Source organism: Puntigrus tetrazona, chromosome 1 (genome assembly GCF_018831695.1).
Source record: "Puntigrus tetrazona isolate hp1 chromosome 1, ASM1883169v1, whole genome shotgun sequence".
In the NCBI taxonomy this organism is placed as follows: domain Eukaryota; kingdom Metazoa; phylum Chordata; class Actinopteri; order Cypriniformes; family Cyprinidae; genus Puntigrus; species Puntigrus tetrazona.
In genome coordinates, this window is record NC_056699.1 from 5,930,454 (window position 1) to 5,947,809 (window position 17,356).

Consider the following 17,356-nt stretch of genomic DNA (forward strand, 5'->3'; position numbering starts at 1 on the left):
ATTATATAAAATAGAAAACATGTGTATATAATGTTTATATGTTAAATACATTTGTATATAATAGAAAATATAATAATACAAATATATAAATATATATAAACATGTAAATATTTTCAAAATATATACTGTATGTGTGTGTATTTATATATACATAATAAATAGACACAGTACACATACATATGTAAACAAAAACTTTTCTGTTGGATACAGTCACAATTAATTGTTTGACAGGGCTAATTATATGTGTGTGTTTATATATATATATATATATATATATATATATATATATATATATATATATATATATATATATATGCCTTATTATGTTCAAGTTTGTTCAAGCTTGTTCTGCTTGTGTTTTAGGATGTTGGAGTATTCTTTAGACGGTCATAACGTTAGTTTCTCAGCCATCAGAACTGTACGGGTTCTCAGACCATTACGAGCCATCAACAGAGTTCCCAGTGAGTACTGTTTTCACTCTCTATCGTTTCCGTCTTTACCGTTTCTCTCTCAGCGTCACAGTTTTACAACACATCTATTGATTTGATACGAATGGTCTGGAGTTGGTCTGAAAAAAAGCATGCCTGCTGTATTTATAGATTCACACACGCACAGACTAGACAAGACTCCCATGATGTATTAACATGGTCACTGACGCTGATTGTTGCAGTTAAGTGCCCCCAACCTAACATCATATACTTGATGGACCGCAAAAGATACACAAACACTCACGCACACTTGCTATTAGTCCTCAGAGAGGTGCTGGTGTATGTTACAGTCATGGATAGAGTCCAGCAGTGAAAGTAAGTGTCTGTTTTGTTTAATGCAGACTGAGACAGTAAATTCTTGACATGCACGGATACTCTTACCATTTATAGCTCACTCTTTTTGTCAACACATACCAAATAAGTTTGAGTGTGTGTGTGTGTGTGTGTGTGTGTGTGGGTTCAGCAAAGCAGTAATAGATTTTGGACTCAGTGAGGAGTGAGAGCCCGTGGCTGTTAAGTTTCCAATTCGATTATTCTCAAACCACCGAGCGTTAGCCAAAGCCCTGCAAGTTTGTGTTTGTGTATGCGTGTGTGTGTGTGTTCACTTCTTGGCTCAATTACTGAATACACATCAGACACTGAGAAAATGTGTTCATGAAGTGTGTGAATGTCAGATCAGAGTTATCAAAGTTAAATGCAACACCGCGGTCTCGTCTGTAAACGTGTCTAGTGAACCTCGATGGCTTTGACGCTTCATTGCACGTGTTTTTAAATGCGCGTTCGTGTGCCTCTGTCTCGTAGGTATGCGAATCCTGGTGACGTTGCTGTTGGATACTTTACCGATGCTGGGAAATGTCTTGCTGCTCTGTTTCTTCGTGTTTTTCATCTTCGGGATTGTTGGCGTGCAGCTGTGGGCGGGGCTTCTGCGCAACCGCTGCTTTTTTGACAGCAATGTCAGAATGTAAGTGCTTTTTAATGCAAGCTGTTCTATACATGCAAATTGCAGGGGTTCGCACAATTGCTGCTGCAGTCTTAAATGCTCTGAAACCACACGGGTTTGTTCCTCGGTGGAACCTGTGTATGTTGTGTCAACAGATGGAAGAATGACTTTTGGGGGGTTTTGAAGGCCACGTTCCGGGTTTTAATTTGTTAATTGAATTTACACTGTATTACTGTAGTAAATTATATTAACTCAGCCCTCAGTTTGTGAAAAACAAAGAACAAGTGTGCACAGTTATGCACTTACAGTACAATGGAGTCTTTAAATCAATGATTCACCCCAAATTTAAAATGTTGTCATTTACCTACCCTCTCATAGTTTATTGTATATATTTCTTTCTTCTGTTGAATGCAAAAGAAGAAACTTCGAAGAAGGTTGGTAACCAAACAGTTGCTGGTAGCCATTGACTTTTTTCACACTGTTTGGTTTGGCTAGCAACCTTCTTCAAAGTATCTTCTTTTGAGGGTGACTAAATTATGACACAATTGGATAAACTCTCCATTTTAAAACATTTTTAACTTAATTTTTAAGATTTATTTTTAAAATTGCCTTTTAAAGTTTTAGTTGTGATACTGCTGTAATTCAGGAGGGTTTCCTGGGGTTATTATTAGGAATAATATTAGTATAAAGTTTTTCATCTTTTTGTCTCATCATGGCTGCATTTATTTAATTAAAAATAATACCAATAAATGCATTTAAAAAAGTACTAAAATATCTTAAAAATTTAACATTTTTAATAAAAATTATTTTTATATTTTAATATATTTAGCAAAGCTGAATTTTCAGCAGCCATTCACTGTCACATGGTCCATCAGAAATCATTCTATTAAAAAAGCAATCTTTTGTAAACATCTTTTGTAACATATATGATCTTTACTGTCACTTTTGATCAATGTAATATGTCCTTGCAGAATAAAGGCATTATTTTCTTTTTCACAACATGAAAGCCACAAAAGTTTTAGGTATACCAAATTTACAGGATCATTAATTAATTAATAATAATTATTTAAATAATTAATTAAATTAACTAATTATACTTATTATTTAATTATATTTGCATTTGTATTATAATATTCATATTTTAAAGGTATTTCCTGCACACACAACACACTTTTTCCCTTAGTGAGACACGTGAAATATATTTTTTGTGTGGTAATAGACTTGGAATGACCTTTTAATGAGGATTCGTCTAAGAAGGATATATATTTTCTCAGCAGATTACAGCAAAGCCAAGTATAAATGTTGCATTATATTGTTTTGCGTAAGCTGACACAAGATATCAATTTTCGCATTATGTATGCCATAAGGGTCTCATTGATCACAGACAGCGTACAAACTAAAGAGTTGAATAATGAGTGTCCATAAAGGCAGTTTGCACCAGTGCATCATTCTGACAACTGTCCACCCTGATGTAGTACATACCAAAAAGCCAGTGTGCTGAAAGAAGCCTTGACCCGTTCAGGTGCATCGCTGCTTCTCTCCAGCTCCCTCCCCAAAGCCCAACACTATCCAAGCAACGTCTGTTACAATAATGCTTCTCTCACTCAAATTATGCTGCCCTTTTAAAAATCCAGCTCTCTTGTGCATACAACATTTATTGCATTGTCTGTCAAAAACCACTTACAATATCCACTTCAGTCTATGTACATCTGCTGCTATCCGCATTCAAAACTCAAAAGAATTGGCCTTTACTTCAGAAAAGTCTTGTTTTTTTTCTTGAAACTTTTTTTGTCATTCTACAAAACAGCTGCATTGTTAATAACTTTAACAATGAATGACTAGTGTAAACTTTAGCTAAACTGTGTTTTTCTTCTTTTTTGTGCGGCTGCCCTTTTGACCTGTTCTTGTTGTAGTGGCAAATATTCACATTTCATAAAAACCAAATAAAAGGTAGTGAGTGACTTCATGTTTTGTGTTTTTCCTTTAAAAGTATAGGTTTATAACATTTCCTGTAAAGAAGGGTCAAATAGGGTCAAATAAAAAAAAAAAACTTTCACCATTGTTTTGGTTAAAAAAACTATTGAAAAAATAAATATAAATAAATAATAAATATTTTATAATATATAAAATTAATTGAATATAATAAAAATAAAATATTTCTTTTTATAGATATGTGAAATATACAAATCTGAAAAATTTCACCGTTACTGTGATTTTGTTACTAAAATTTAAATGTGTATTTCTTATTTATTTTTTATTTATTTGCATTAATTTATTATCTTTTAGAAATGAGTTTTACATTTTACAAATTAAAAAAATTAAACCTTGTTACTATTATTTTGTTTAACAAATGAAAAAAAAATGTAAAACATTTATTTTCTTCATAAGAAGCACTTTGTAATTTCATGACCTTAAACACAAGGCTTAGAATGTCAGATTAATCTAAAATAGTCAACCTTTATCTAGTTATCTTTACGAAGGCATAATTATATCACAGTATATACTGAAAAGAATTAACTTGGCTGATCTTAATGTCACGACCTAATTATTAACTCTCAAACACATTGTACGCTTGAAAGAATGTATAAAATCATATCAATATTTACTTTTAAATTCTCTTGTAAAACTGTAAAAGGCACTCGTTTTATGGAATGACCCAGTTAATAAATGTTTACCATGGCTTGCAGCACAAATACTAAAATTCCCAGTCACATTACACCTATCTCAGGTGTGAAAATAGCTTTCTGTCTAAGTGAATCCCATGAGATGTGCAAATTTGTCTGTTTGCACATCTACTCATTATTTCTGGAGCCTGCAGCTAGTTCTGTTGCCCACAAGATTTGGCACTTTCATAAGAAGTCCACTCCTTTGTATATTAATTTTAATTAATTTTTAACAAAGAAAAACGACTATCCTGACTAATTACCATTTCAAGACACTGCAGTTCGATTGAATTTTCTTAAAGTATAAATGCTTTGATGTATGAATGCTTTCTCTTTCTTTTCCTTTCTTTCTTTTCTGTTCTTTCTTTCTTTCTTTCTTTCTTTTTTTATTTCTTTATTAATGTATTGTTCTTAAAGATACCCAGAAATTGTAATAACCTAATTAATCTGAGAAAAACAGTCATATTAGTGTCCTCCACCCTCTCATCTTTCCGTCCTCCAAAATGTGAACCTGTGTGCAATTTAATACCGAAATTATAAAGTAAATTCTTATTTCTGTCAGGTCTATGCTAAACTGCTGAGTACACGTGTAATGCATTCAGTGCATGAGCTCAAAAAAAAAAAAAAAAAAAAAAAAAAAAACTGATGACCTCTGGGCAATTTGTGTGTGACAAAAGAGGGAATTGTTTTATCTCAAATGCTACAACACTAGAAATGACAAATGTTATGGTTTGGATCCAGGCCCTCTGAATGTGCTGGCTTCAAATCTGCTGCGGAAGGCCTAAAATATGCGCAGTTGTAGTTCAGAAAAAACTAGCTACAGTATATGGGAAAAAATATATATTTATAAGCCTGTAACTGATGCGAATAATAATACATGGGCCAAATCTCAGACCGTTTTCTTTGACATCCTCATTTAGTATTTAATGAATTTCTGTTGATGCTTTTATTATTATTATTATTTAAAATGGACTATTTCAGTGGAACTGTTAGATTAGATTTAAATCGGTTGCATCTCTGTAGAATGGCACGTGACCGCTTTAGACTATGATAGGTGGACCTACATTTTACTGCATTGCAGTGCGGTTTGCTAATTTTAAATGTCAGATAAATTAGCATTCTGTTGTGAGTGTAGTGCATTAATAAAAGGTGCACAGAACTACCCATAGGTCTATTTTTAGGCCATTTACATATTTCATGTTGTATGATTGGAATTGTTAACTACGGTAAGTAACATATAGGCCAATTCTGAGACCATTTTCTTCAACATCCTCTCTTAAAAGCTAATATAAACATGTTTGCAGATGATGTGATTACCTAATAGCTCGGCTTTAAGCTCTTCTGGCTCTTTCAGTTTAATAAGCAGGATGTGAGACAGATTAAAGCAGAAGCTCTCCTGGCTCAAATGGTTTGTAAATGCTCAGAGAACAAAAAGCTCCACACTATCGCACATTATTATGTAGCTTTGAGGTGGTGACGGAGGAATGCTTCTGTTAGCATTAGTCAGAGGACTCTTAAGCCTATTATGCTGCTACAATGTTAAATAGAAACTTCATATACAAATGTAGTGCTTCTGATGTGAGTGCAGATCTGAAAATATTTACAAATTCTTCAGTTAATCACCTACTCTTATATTTCAAGTTATTCATCCTGTGATTGGAGGTCGACGTCTCCATGCATGCAGATATTTTGATTGCTCTTTTTGAAAAGAGTACCGTTTTGATCCGCAATGTATGGAGGTGTTGCTTATTTGCATGAATTAGTATATATAAATTGCTGTTTACATTTTCTTTCTATAATCGTACTGAAAGAACCGTTTCGTAATAGAGTTGTTTTGAATGGGATTTAAATTGATTACATTTCTGTGATAGGAACATGGGACATTTTGGCTATAATGCAATGCAGTGCGATTTGCAAATATTAAATGTCAAGCAAATTAGCATTCTGTTTTGAGTTTAGTGTATTGATAAAAGGTGCACGAAAACATCAGTTGGTCTTTTTTTTAAAGATTTTTGCTGTTTTTAAAAAATAAAGCAAGTAAATAAATTAGATAAGATAAATAAATAAACCAACAAAATATTGATGGCCAGCCTCAGGATGTCAAACTAAATATTATATGAGACAATGAATGTTGGAATGACTTTAGTTGATAAATAATGTGAATAATTGAAGAGCAAAGTTAATCAGCTTTTACTACAATGAATATGAAAATGATAATATGCGTGATAGAAAACTCGACCCATTCAAGGTCCAATTTAAAATAATGCATCACATATCAAAAAACTGCTGTCTGGGCCAGTGTTATTATTATAGTATTGATTTACTTAATAATTTTTTCACAGTTTTGACTGCAATTGAATTTTTTATACTTATTTTAGTTTACTTTAAAAACCTTAAAGTCATTCTTTTTTTTTTAATTATAATTTTTAGATTTTTTTAAATATTTGGTTTTTTTTGGTTTGTTTGTTTCAATTCGTGATAATAACCCTGCACAGTGTGTATGTGTGTTTCTCCGTAACTTACTCCATGTGGTCTCTCTGCAGGCTGTACAATGTTTCCGAGTCTGTGAGTGAATACTACCGAGCGGACGAAACCGATGACATCCCCTTCATTTGCTCCACCACCCGGGACAACGGCATGCTGCACTGCTCCAACATCCCGAAGCGCAGAGTTGGAGGGGTCGATTGTAATCTCACGGCTGATAATGTCACAGATCTTGTTTTCAAAGACCCCCCTCATCATGGATGTGTAAACTGGAACTTGTATTACAACAACTGCAATGCAAGCGAACACAATCCACATAATGGGGCTATCAACTTTGACAACATTGGATATGCTTGGATTGCTATCTTTCAGGTGTGTACGCGTGTCGGCAAAAAGATGAAAGGGTACTGAATGAGTTTATAAAAAAAAAAAAAAACATGCATAGTCATCAATAATTTTTCAGAAGGCAGGTCAAGAATTTTTTTTTTTTTTTTACTCAGATGAATGTGCTTTAGAGATCCGCTCCAAGTTGTTCATTAAAATTTTCGCTGAGTATATATTCAGTCTGGCAGGCGGTGATATTTTTTATCCTCACATATCCTTCTGGCGCCGAGAGACACTTAGTTTCAGAGTCAGAAAATGAAGTGAATGGTTGCCAGGGGCTACAGCGAGAGTGAATCCTCTTACATCAATAACCAACTTACCTGTCCTAGGAAATCAAGTTTTATCATGTTCCATTCTAATCGAATCTATAGGGCAACAATATTTATCATATTCTTTAGTAATCTGATTGCGAATGGACACGGACATTTATCAGGTTTTTGAGTAATTGGATTGACCGCAGCGTGACGTTTATCATTGCGTAGAGTTTCCTGACCTAGTTCTCTGGAAGCGATGAACAATATCCCAGGATGTCCTTTGTGTTTTGGCACTGTATTTTAAGGATTACGTGCATGGTGGATGATTTTTGTGTTTTCTCATCAGGTCATCACGTTAGAGGGATGGGTGGATATCATGTACTATGTCATGGATGCGCATTCCTTTTACAACTTCATCTATTTCATCTTTCTTATCATTGTAAGTGCACAGTAATTAATTAACTGATACGTCTTACTCTCTTTTAACCTCTGCTGGAGTCATCTGCTTTCATTAGTTGCATGGAAATGGCTTTTGCTATCATCAGCTGTGTAATTTACTCAAGTAATTTTACTTGATAACCATACTTAAAGAGATGAAAATTCTGTCTGGATTTCTAAGGAATTTGTAATGAGAATTATGAAACTGAAACTGAATGCTTGTACTTAAGAAATCTACTGGGTTACTGTAAGTAATACAATCTTAGGCCTTTAATGTACTCATTTAATTATAATTTTATATCTTACTAAAATCAAATCACTTTCTTTTGTTTTAACCTATAAGCAAGTACAACCAAGTTTATTGATCGGTCTATAAAGAACTATACTGCATAAGCAACTATTAAATCATCTGCAGCTAAATAAAGTGCTAAAAAATTGAAACATGTTTTAGTCTGGTAGCGACTACAAAACTCAGCATAAAATTGTGTTTAAATTAGTTGACTGACTAAAATATGTAAACCTTAAAACCTAGAAAATAAAAAATAAATATTTCCCATAAAAAAATTAATATTGTCATTTATTAAAAAAGCACTTTATGTTCATCAAAGCTGTATTTTTTTTCATATAAGTACAGTAAAACAAAAGAAATGCTGTAAAATATAATTACATTTTAATATATCTGTTCTATTTAAACATATTTTAAAATGTATTTTTTTCTGATGATTTACTGCAACATTACTAGTCTTAAGCGTCACATGATTCTAATATGCAGATTTTCTGATCAAGAAAGATTTCTTATACAGTAATAATAAATTATAAGCATTGTGCTGCTTAATAAGAGTTGTTAATAACAGTTAATAACAGTTAATAATTTGGATTATATTTACAGGAATTACAATTTGAATGATTATTTCAAAATGTCACATTTAATGCAATGTGTTGCTTGCTGTTCTTTGTAGTTATTTGAGAATTTTAGCCATTTCTGAGAGAAATTGTTTTGTAGTTTAAGTATACTTTTCATAAAAATGCCATACAGATCACAACAATATTGTCCACAAGACTGTCAAGATCATGAAATGTAATAACTACTAGGTTAATCCTCCGTTGTTTTTGGATTATTGTTTTCAATATCTCTGTTTATCTCTGCGTTACTCATATTTTGTTTTGTCCACAGGTAGGCTCCTTCTTCATGATCAACCTGTGCCTCGTTGTCATAGCAACACAGTTCTCCGAGACCAAACAACGTGAGAACCAGCTGATGCAGGAGCAGCGGGCACGTTTTCGTAGCAACGAATCCACCTTAGCTAGCCTGACCGAACCGGGATCCTGTTACGAAGAAATGCTGAAATACCTCGTCCACGTTTGCCGCAAACTTTTCCGACATGCCGCACGTCTCTGCGGCGAATTATGCCGCAAGAGACACAGGGGTGTGGCCAATCCTAGCAGCTCCCTGTCGGTGGGCGGGACTAATGGATATTGGAGTGACAACGGGGCAAAGATGGGTCCGACCCAATACTGTATGCTGCACTATCATCATCCCCATCAGCATCAACATTACATCAGCAACGGCATAGAAATGAAAACCCTTCATCTCGATAGAGATGCGCAGAATTCCAAAAAGACCCCATCGCTTCCTCTTGCACTACAAAATTTAAAGGGTTTGAGGCTCGGCATGAACTATCCCACCATCCTGCCTTCCAAACTATACTCAAACTCACATAATCGCTCACACTCGACAAGTGGAGTCAAAGCATCGGCTTTCCATCATGGACTCTATGGCAGGAAGATCTCTGTTTGTGGTGGATACCATGATACTTACAAGTTGCAGCACGGTAAGAGCATGGATAAGCTGTATTTTATCTAATGCAATTGCGTTCATATATTAAAGGATTAGTTCACTTCTAGAATAAAAAATTGCTGATGGTTCACTCACCCCCCATGTCACCCAAGATGTTCGTGCCTTCTTTCTTCAGTTAATAAAAAATACATTCTAGGATTTTTTTTAAAACAGACTTGAATGAATCAATGAGTTGAAGGTCAAAATTGCCGTTTCAGTGCAGCTTCATACAATCCCAGCTGAGTAATAAGGGTCTTAGCTGGTTTGGCCTCACGCATTATATAGTGATGCATGCAGATGTACTGACGCAGTGTTTACAAAGAGAACATGCAAAGGAAATCGGTCGCTTTTTTCAAAAAAAGGGTTAAACAACGTCAGACAATTTTGAAATGACAAAAAAAGGATTTTTGGACGATTTTTAAATTATAGGAGAAAATAGTTTTTCACCCTACCCTACCTTTTCGAACAAAAGTACACAAACAGAGAACGTACCACGAATGACTTTTTTAACGTGATTATGTAATGCGTGAATTTAGTGTGACAGAATGTGGATGAGGCACGATAGATAGATGGAACTATATCTATATAGTGCTGTGCAACGATTAACTGTATCTAAAATGATTTTTTTGGTTTACATAATATATGTGCGCGTACTTGTGTACTTGTACACTGTTAAAAAAAAAACTTGTAGTTTCAAACTTAAAATAATATGTTACCCCGCTGTCTTAAAATATTTAGTCTAGTCAGCTAAAATATTCCAGTTGTCACCTAAATTAACATTAAATAACTAAACGTTCTAGTTGACTAAACGAAAAAATTTTAGTCAGCGGGTTACACTTTATTTTAAGTTGAAACAACTTTTTGGAACTTTTTTTTTTTAGTGTATATTTATTGTATATATGTGTCTAGAAATACACACATATGCGTGTATTATTTAAGTAGAATATGTCTTACTCAAAAACCTTCATTTATTTTCGACTGAAGAAGAAAATTCATTAACATCTTGGATGGCCTGTGGGTGAATAAATAATCAGGAACTTTTATTTCACCTTAGCTTTATTTTAATAATCTACAGACATTCTACTAACTGTAAGTAACTGCAACTACTTTTTAACTGACAGTAGAGCATTAGACTGTCTGTTTCAATGTGCTAACACTTTATTTATTTTATATTTTTTTGCTTTTACATTACATGGTTCAAGCAACCCAGTTCCAATTTTCTCCTGTGAGGGACAAATCGTAAATGACCCATGAACCTATAAGCAGGAAAAAAAAACTCCAGGATTCCGATTTTCTCAGATTGTTTTCGGACCTTATTCATATGTGAAAATATATCTGATGTGAACTGGATATGTGCATTTGTGTTCGCCCTTTAATCAGACAGATCAGATTCCCCTGTTAATGAGATTTGTGCATCACAGAAAACGCCACAGTGTTAAATAAACGCAACTCAGGTGGATGCTTTTCCAGGTCACTAAGCAAGTCTGCAGTTCTTCTGTGGAATTGGGATACTCTTACTCTATTGCCACGGGTTGTTTGTTTTTAATCCGCCGGTTAAAGTGATCTCTCTTCCCATGTCAACACATATAGCCTGGGTTGTTTCACCATGTGTATTGTGAATGCGTATATTGGATATGGGTCACACATCGGAAAAATATAATCAACAAATCAACTTTGCAAATATTAGTTATTCTACCAACCCTAATCCTAAACTGACAGTCTAGTAATACTCTAATGAGATTTAGTTGACATGTAGATTCAAATTAACTGCAGTTAGACATGCAGATAGAAAGTTACTTAGAGTTAGGAGAATGACTAAAGTGGACTATCAAAATTAAGTGTGAGCTATATGAATTGTGGCTTAAAGGTACAAATATTGCAATCTCTGTGCAAAAAGTGAAGTGTTTTGGCCCTACTGTCATGTTCAAAATTTGACTTTGAGTTTGTGGATTAAGAGTAAATTCTGTCTCTGGGGTTTTAACTTAATAACGTAGATAATGGAATTCTTTATTTTTTTCCTTGGCTTTGCGCACTTGACATGCCCTAATAATTCCAAATTGAATTGAGGGAACCGTTTGAACAAACTCACACTCTGTCTAGTCATTATTTTTGTGCCTCTTGACTTCTGCCTGAAATTACCTGGAGAGGAAGCCTTGGGTTTTTTTCACCATTTTGGTCTAAATGTATTCATAACTTTGATTCGTTTCAGCATCCTGTAGGTAAAGTACATCCTCACCCACACTTCTGGGGCAATTGCATTTAATAGATCTCATCATAGCTGGGTAGCAGCTGATTACATGTAATATGGATTACATAAACTTTCCAAAAATTAAGTAAATTATAGTTACTTTTTTATCAATTACATGATTGCTATTATTGACACAGTTGCAGAGATTCTCTCTAATTCTTCTTTTTTCTCTTTTAGGTTTTTCTTTAAATTTTTCCTTTCTAAAAATCATGCCATTAAGCTTTGATATTTATGTTTATATGTTGCCAATGAACAGCATTTATTTAAATAGAAATCCTTTGTAACATTTTAGGAATCTGTCACTCTTGATCAAATGAGTGTATATTTGCTTAATGAAAGTGTTCCTTTTTTTAAAAAAAGTGAATTTTTTATTAATACAGATTGTTTGTTGGTACACCTTTTAGAAAGCCAAGAGCATTTAATTTCACAACAGTTTGAAAAAATCCTATAGCTCCCCAAGGAACCAAATAATTCCAACACAATAACAGTGGTGACAAAAACAATGAAAGAACAGTGATTTTAGCTAACACTGAAGACTATAAAACCTTAGAGAAGTCCAGTTTGATCCCATTAGTGTAATTAAAGTATCAGCGTTCACCGAGCTCTGTACATATTCCTTTTTGTCTGGATTGGGTGTCTTAAGTTAATATACCATATATCTGAAATGAACTTATATGTGACTCATGCACATTGTGATTTTCATGTAAGAGATAATTGAACCTCTCAAAAGACAAATGCAGACAGATTTTGCCCTGATTATGGGAGAGTTACAGTATCGATCACTGTTATCAAAGCAAGTCACAGTGTTGTAAATCAGGTCACTAATGCATCACTGCATTGCCTAGTTATCAGGTTATATCACATATTATAATATGATAAATTTTGGGGCAAGTTGTCGGCCTATTAAGTGCAGACTTTTACTTTTTGCATTTACATTTATGCATTCATCATACAAAGCAACTTGCAAAAGCGATTCATTACAACCAACTAAATTTATAAAACACAACACCAAGTTTGTTAGACTACTACTGTAAACAAGATAGAGAATAGGAGTAGTTTTGACAGTTTCTGTATAGACATATTGGAAAACCTTGTAGAAAAGCATTAGTGTAAATTGGACTTGGACAGTTTTTGAGACGTCTAGCCCCAGCCTCCCTGTGTGTGATATTAACAACTGTCGTCCTTCACTGCAGGTGTGTATACGGGAACGTGCTCGAGTGTGTGTGTGGACAGCAGGGCGGGACTGGTGTCTTCAGAGTCATCTTCCTGCCCAATTTGCGCCCAGGAAGGTGATGGTGTTAATTGCGACTCCAACAGTGAATCAGACCCGGAGAAACAGGGGCCAGGCATCCGCTCAGAAGAGAGCAGGAGAAACCAGAATTTGGACGAAAAGGAGTCTGGGAATAAGAACTGTGTGTGTATGTGCGCTCATTATGCCAGAGCCGTTTTGAGGCGGATTGTGGACAGCAAGTACTTCAACAGAGGGATAATGATAGCAATCCTTATCAATACACTCAGCATGGGAGTGGAGTACCATGAGCAGGTGAGTATAATGCTTTCATTTACACACAAATTAGAGATTTTCTACATTAATTAACACCTGGGCTGTTTCTAATGAACACCATTTTCTAGCTATCTCTACTAATTTTAAAAAAAGGTCTTAAAAGTTTCACAAACTACACAGATTCGTTATTAAATAAACAATAATTATAATAGGAGAACTTTAACACATAAATAAATGAAGCTTTTATTATTATTATTATTATTATGTAATTAATAGTAAAAATGAATAATAATAATAATATTAATAACACAAAGTAATCCAGCACAAATACTGAACATACAATAATGATTATAAATAAATGAATAAATAAATAAAGCAATTTAAAAATAAAATAATTTTTAAAGGGAAATGTTATGTTTAAAGGGATTTGTTTCAGTTGACAACGAGGACTAAGCTTTAGTTGAGTACTTAAATAATGTAATTAAATGGATGGATGATGTTAGATTAAAAATAATAATGCTTGCAATTTCCAGTGTGTTTGTGTCATTTTGGATCTGAATCAATGCATTTGTGCAATTTGTTTGTGACCAAAAAACATGTTGGCCTAATTTAAATGGACTTACATTTTATATTCAATTGACATATATATAGAAATTATATATATATATATATATATATATATATATATATATATATATATATATATATATAGATTGTACCCTTGAAATAAATTGATTTAAAACAGATTTATAACTTTAAAAACTATAACTTTTAATATCTAATATGTAAGAGGAAACATATTAAGAGAAACTGCCGTAATGAATAACTCTGTTAATCCCCTGAAATGAAACTGTGTGACTTTGAGCAAAACCGTTTTCCTCTAGTGTCTGGTTTTTGCTGGCACATACAAATAAATCCCCCAGTGTCAAAAACACTCATTGTAACCCGACATGATCCCACAGCGCTGTGATTCTATGCATGTTTTTGGCTCACATTGCATTTAATTAACCCCCTTGGTTAGGATTAGTGTGTCTATGTGAGACTGAGAGGAGTCTGAGATTAACCGGTTTGAGGCAGAGGACATTCACACTGTTGCCAGGGAAATGATTATTTACATTACAGTAGACACGGTTAATAACAGCGCTCGCCTGCTCTTCCTCGGCAAGAAATAAAGCCTCATGGAGTGAAAGAAGAGAAGCATAAATACAATGTCATGACAGTAACAACACTAGTGTAGCTTTTGTGTACATTCGTGTTAAAAGCATATGTGTTACAGATGTGAGTGCCTCAGATCACATGACCTGTTGAGAAGTGTGTTTTTTTTTCATCTTTTAGACATAAAAGTATAAAAATATACATAGGTGTAGCGCTGGGCAACAATTAATGGGGATCAATTGAATCCTAAATAAAGGTTTTCGTGTACATAATATGTGTGTGTGTGTGTGTGTGTACTTTGTATATTTATTATGTGCATGTAAACACACACAAGCATACATACATGTATATATTTAAGAAAATATGTTTGTATGTTAAAAATATTTTAGTGCAGGGCAACAATTAATCACATCCAAAATAAAGTTTTTGTTTATACATGTGTGTGCATATTTATTACGTATATATGTGTATTTACTTGTATATATTTATATTTATATTATATATAAATACATTTAGTAATTAAACATACTTTCCATACTTATGCATGTAAGTATATGCGTGCATGTGTGTATTTATAGATACATAATTAATATACACAGCACACACACATATATTATGTACACGAAAACTTTTATTTTGGATGTGATTTAATCCTTTCCCAGCACTAATTATGTGCTAATGCTGTCCAATGATTAATCACAATTAATCTTATCCAGAATAAGTTTTTGTTTCCATAATGTATTTGTGTTATTTTATTATGTATATATAAATACACACAGATGCAGTATATATCTTAAAAATATTTACATGTATACATTTATAGCATTTTATTACAGATAAATATTTTCAATATATAAGCATAACCTATTTTGTTACCTGTGTGTGTTACACACACATATTAGGTAAACAAACTTTGTGTATTTTGGATTGGGTGAATCACGATGAATCACTGGACAGCACTAGTTGTTGACGTATCACATAAAACTGGACTGATGTTGTATATCCGTTGTCTCTTTCAGCCGGACGAGCTGACAGACGTGTTGGAGATCAGTAATATTGTCTTCACCAGTTTGTTTGCGTTAGAAATGCTCTTGAAGCTGTCGGCCTGCGGTTTGTTTGACTACATCAGCAACCTCTACAATATCTTTGACGGGATCATCGTCATCATCAGGTTCTTTGCTGTTCTGCTTGCTTTACAGTCGTTGTAAACACTGTGTATTTTGACCACTCGTGTTCTGTCTGTTGGATCTATAGCGTGTGTGAGATCGTCGGTCAAGCGGACGGAGGGTTTTCGGTTTTGCGCACGTTTCGTTTGCTCAGGGTGTTGAAGCTGGTGAGGTTCCTCCCGGCTCTGCGCAGACAGCTGGTGGTACTGATGAAGACCATGGACAATGTGGCCACCTTCTGCATGCTGCTGATGCTCTTCATCTTCATCTTTAGGTTTGAATGGAAGCTTCATTCAAGAAGTATACTGAAAGCAAACAAGTCTTACTGCACTATAGTTTGTTAATATTTCCCAGTTGGCTTTGAAGGGAAAACACTTTCATTTTATTTATTACATTGATTTATATAACATCCATTTTGTTTGTTTGATTTGTTATATTGATTTATAGGTTTTTCGTTTGTTTGCAATGTTTTTTTTTAATTAGGTTTTTATGTTTTCTTTTTTTTTATTTTGATTTTAACATTTTAGTCATTTGTGTGTGTGTGTTTGTGTGTATTGTGTTTGTTTCAGATTTTGGACTCCAAAAGAGAAATGTTTCTGACTGAAATGAAAGTTTAACTAGATTGCTTATTAACTAGTTGCTTATTATATGCACTACTAGCATATTGGCAGGAGCTAATTTTCTTTTCTCTTCTTTCAAGTAAAAATAGTTTTTAATTAATTATCTTTAAATAAAGTCAAGTAATTATATTAATTTATTTACCTTTAGTGTACCTTGTCCTAGTGGTCAATTCCATAACTATAGCACGTATCAGTCTTTTAAATAGTATATTTGGGTAAATAAATACATTTTATAGTGAAAGTATGCTCTAAAAAAACAAACATTCTTTTATTTCTTCAATTAAAATGTACCAGGCATAAATGGGAACTTGCAATTTGAATAAAACAAAATAAACATCTTTCAAATAATCAGACTAAAGTTCTGTATTATAATAATTATTATATTGTTGTAAGTTGGAGTCGAATGTCACTGTTACCTAGGAAAACATAAAAAGTATATTTTTTTTTTCTCATGCAGCTTTTTATCACATAAGTCACCCCCTTTCGCTTGTCTTCTGTGTTTTAGTATATTAGGAATGCATCTGTTTGGGTGTAAGTTTACCCTGCGGTTGGAGAATGGAGACACTGTGTCAGACAGGAAGAACTTTGACTCACTTCTCTGGGCCATCGTCACCGTGTTCCAGGTCAGAAGATTGTCCCTATAAACTTTTTAATGAGCAATATATGGATATGGTTATATTCTATTAACAAGTAGAAACACTTCAGGGTCAACTGCTTTTTTGGGCTTAAGTAGCAAAGGTCCTCTTTAATGAAAGATACAACACTACACAACTAGTTTTTGAAGCTGCTATTCCTGAAATCAGCACATTTCTGCTGACCACCAGGAGTTGGTAGGTCACTAAACTGACGGTTGAACTTATTAAAATCTCACAGAGCCTTGTATTCATTTAACATCCAAATATAGCATTTTTAGTCTTCAGAGGCAGGTTTTGATTAAATGCTCACTCCTCGATGTGGGAACAGCAGCGTTTTGCAAAAATGCTGAGGCAAGGGATTGTGGGTATTTAGCCTCCCCTAAACGAAGTAACAAATCCTTGAGTGTCAGAGCAAAGCAGCCATTTTTGACGCTGTACATTTATATATTTATGATTTATTTCAATAATTTGGTGTTAGATTGTGAAGCATTTTTGTTCTGCCTTCTAAACGTTATTATGTAATACGGCTAAGTGCTCGAA

General features: G+C 33.8%; 1 protein-coding gene across 3 annotated transcripts in view; it reads left to right on the forward strand.

Moving 5' to 3' along the window:
* Positions 1 to 17,356, forward strand: part of cacna1hb (calcium channel, voltage-dependent, T type, alpha 1H subunit b) — a 78,608-nt gene that overhangs the window by 35,861 nt on the left and 25,391 nt on the right. For all 3 annotated transcript variants that reach the window (XM_043241548.1, XM_043241541.1, XM_043241533.1), the window contains exons 5-13: positions 364 to 461; positions 1,290 to 1,449; positions 6,635 to 6,947; positions 7,560 to 7,652; positions 8,826 to 9,483; positions 12,930 to 13,279; positions 15,415 to 15,566; positions 15,650 to 15,835; positions 16,687 to 16,804. In XM_043241548.1, the coding sequence (XP_043097483.1) occupies positions 364 to 461; positions 1,290 to 1,449; positions 6,635 to 6,947; positions 7,560 to 7,652; positions 8,826 to 9,483; positions 12,930 to 13,279; positions 15,415 to 15,566; positions 15,650 to 15,835; positions 16,687 to 16,804 (2,128 nt within the window). The remainder of the gene's footprint in view (positions 1 to 363; positions 462 to 1,289; positions 1,450 to 6,634; positions 6,948 to 7,559; positions 7,653 to 8,825; positions 9,484 to 12,929; positions 13,280 to 15,414; positions 15,567 to 15,649; positions 15,836 to 16,686; positions 16,805 to 17,356) is intronic.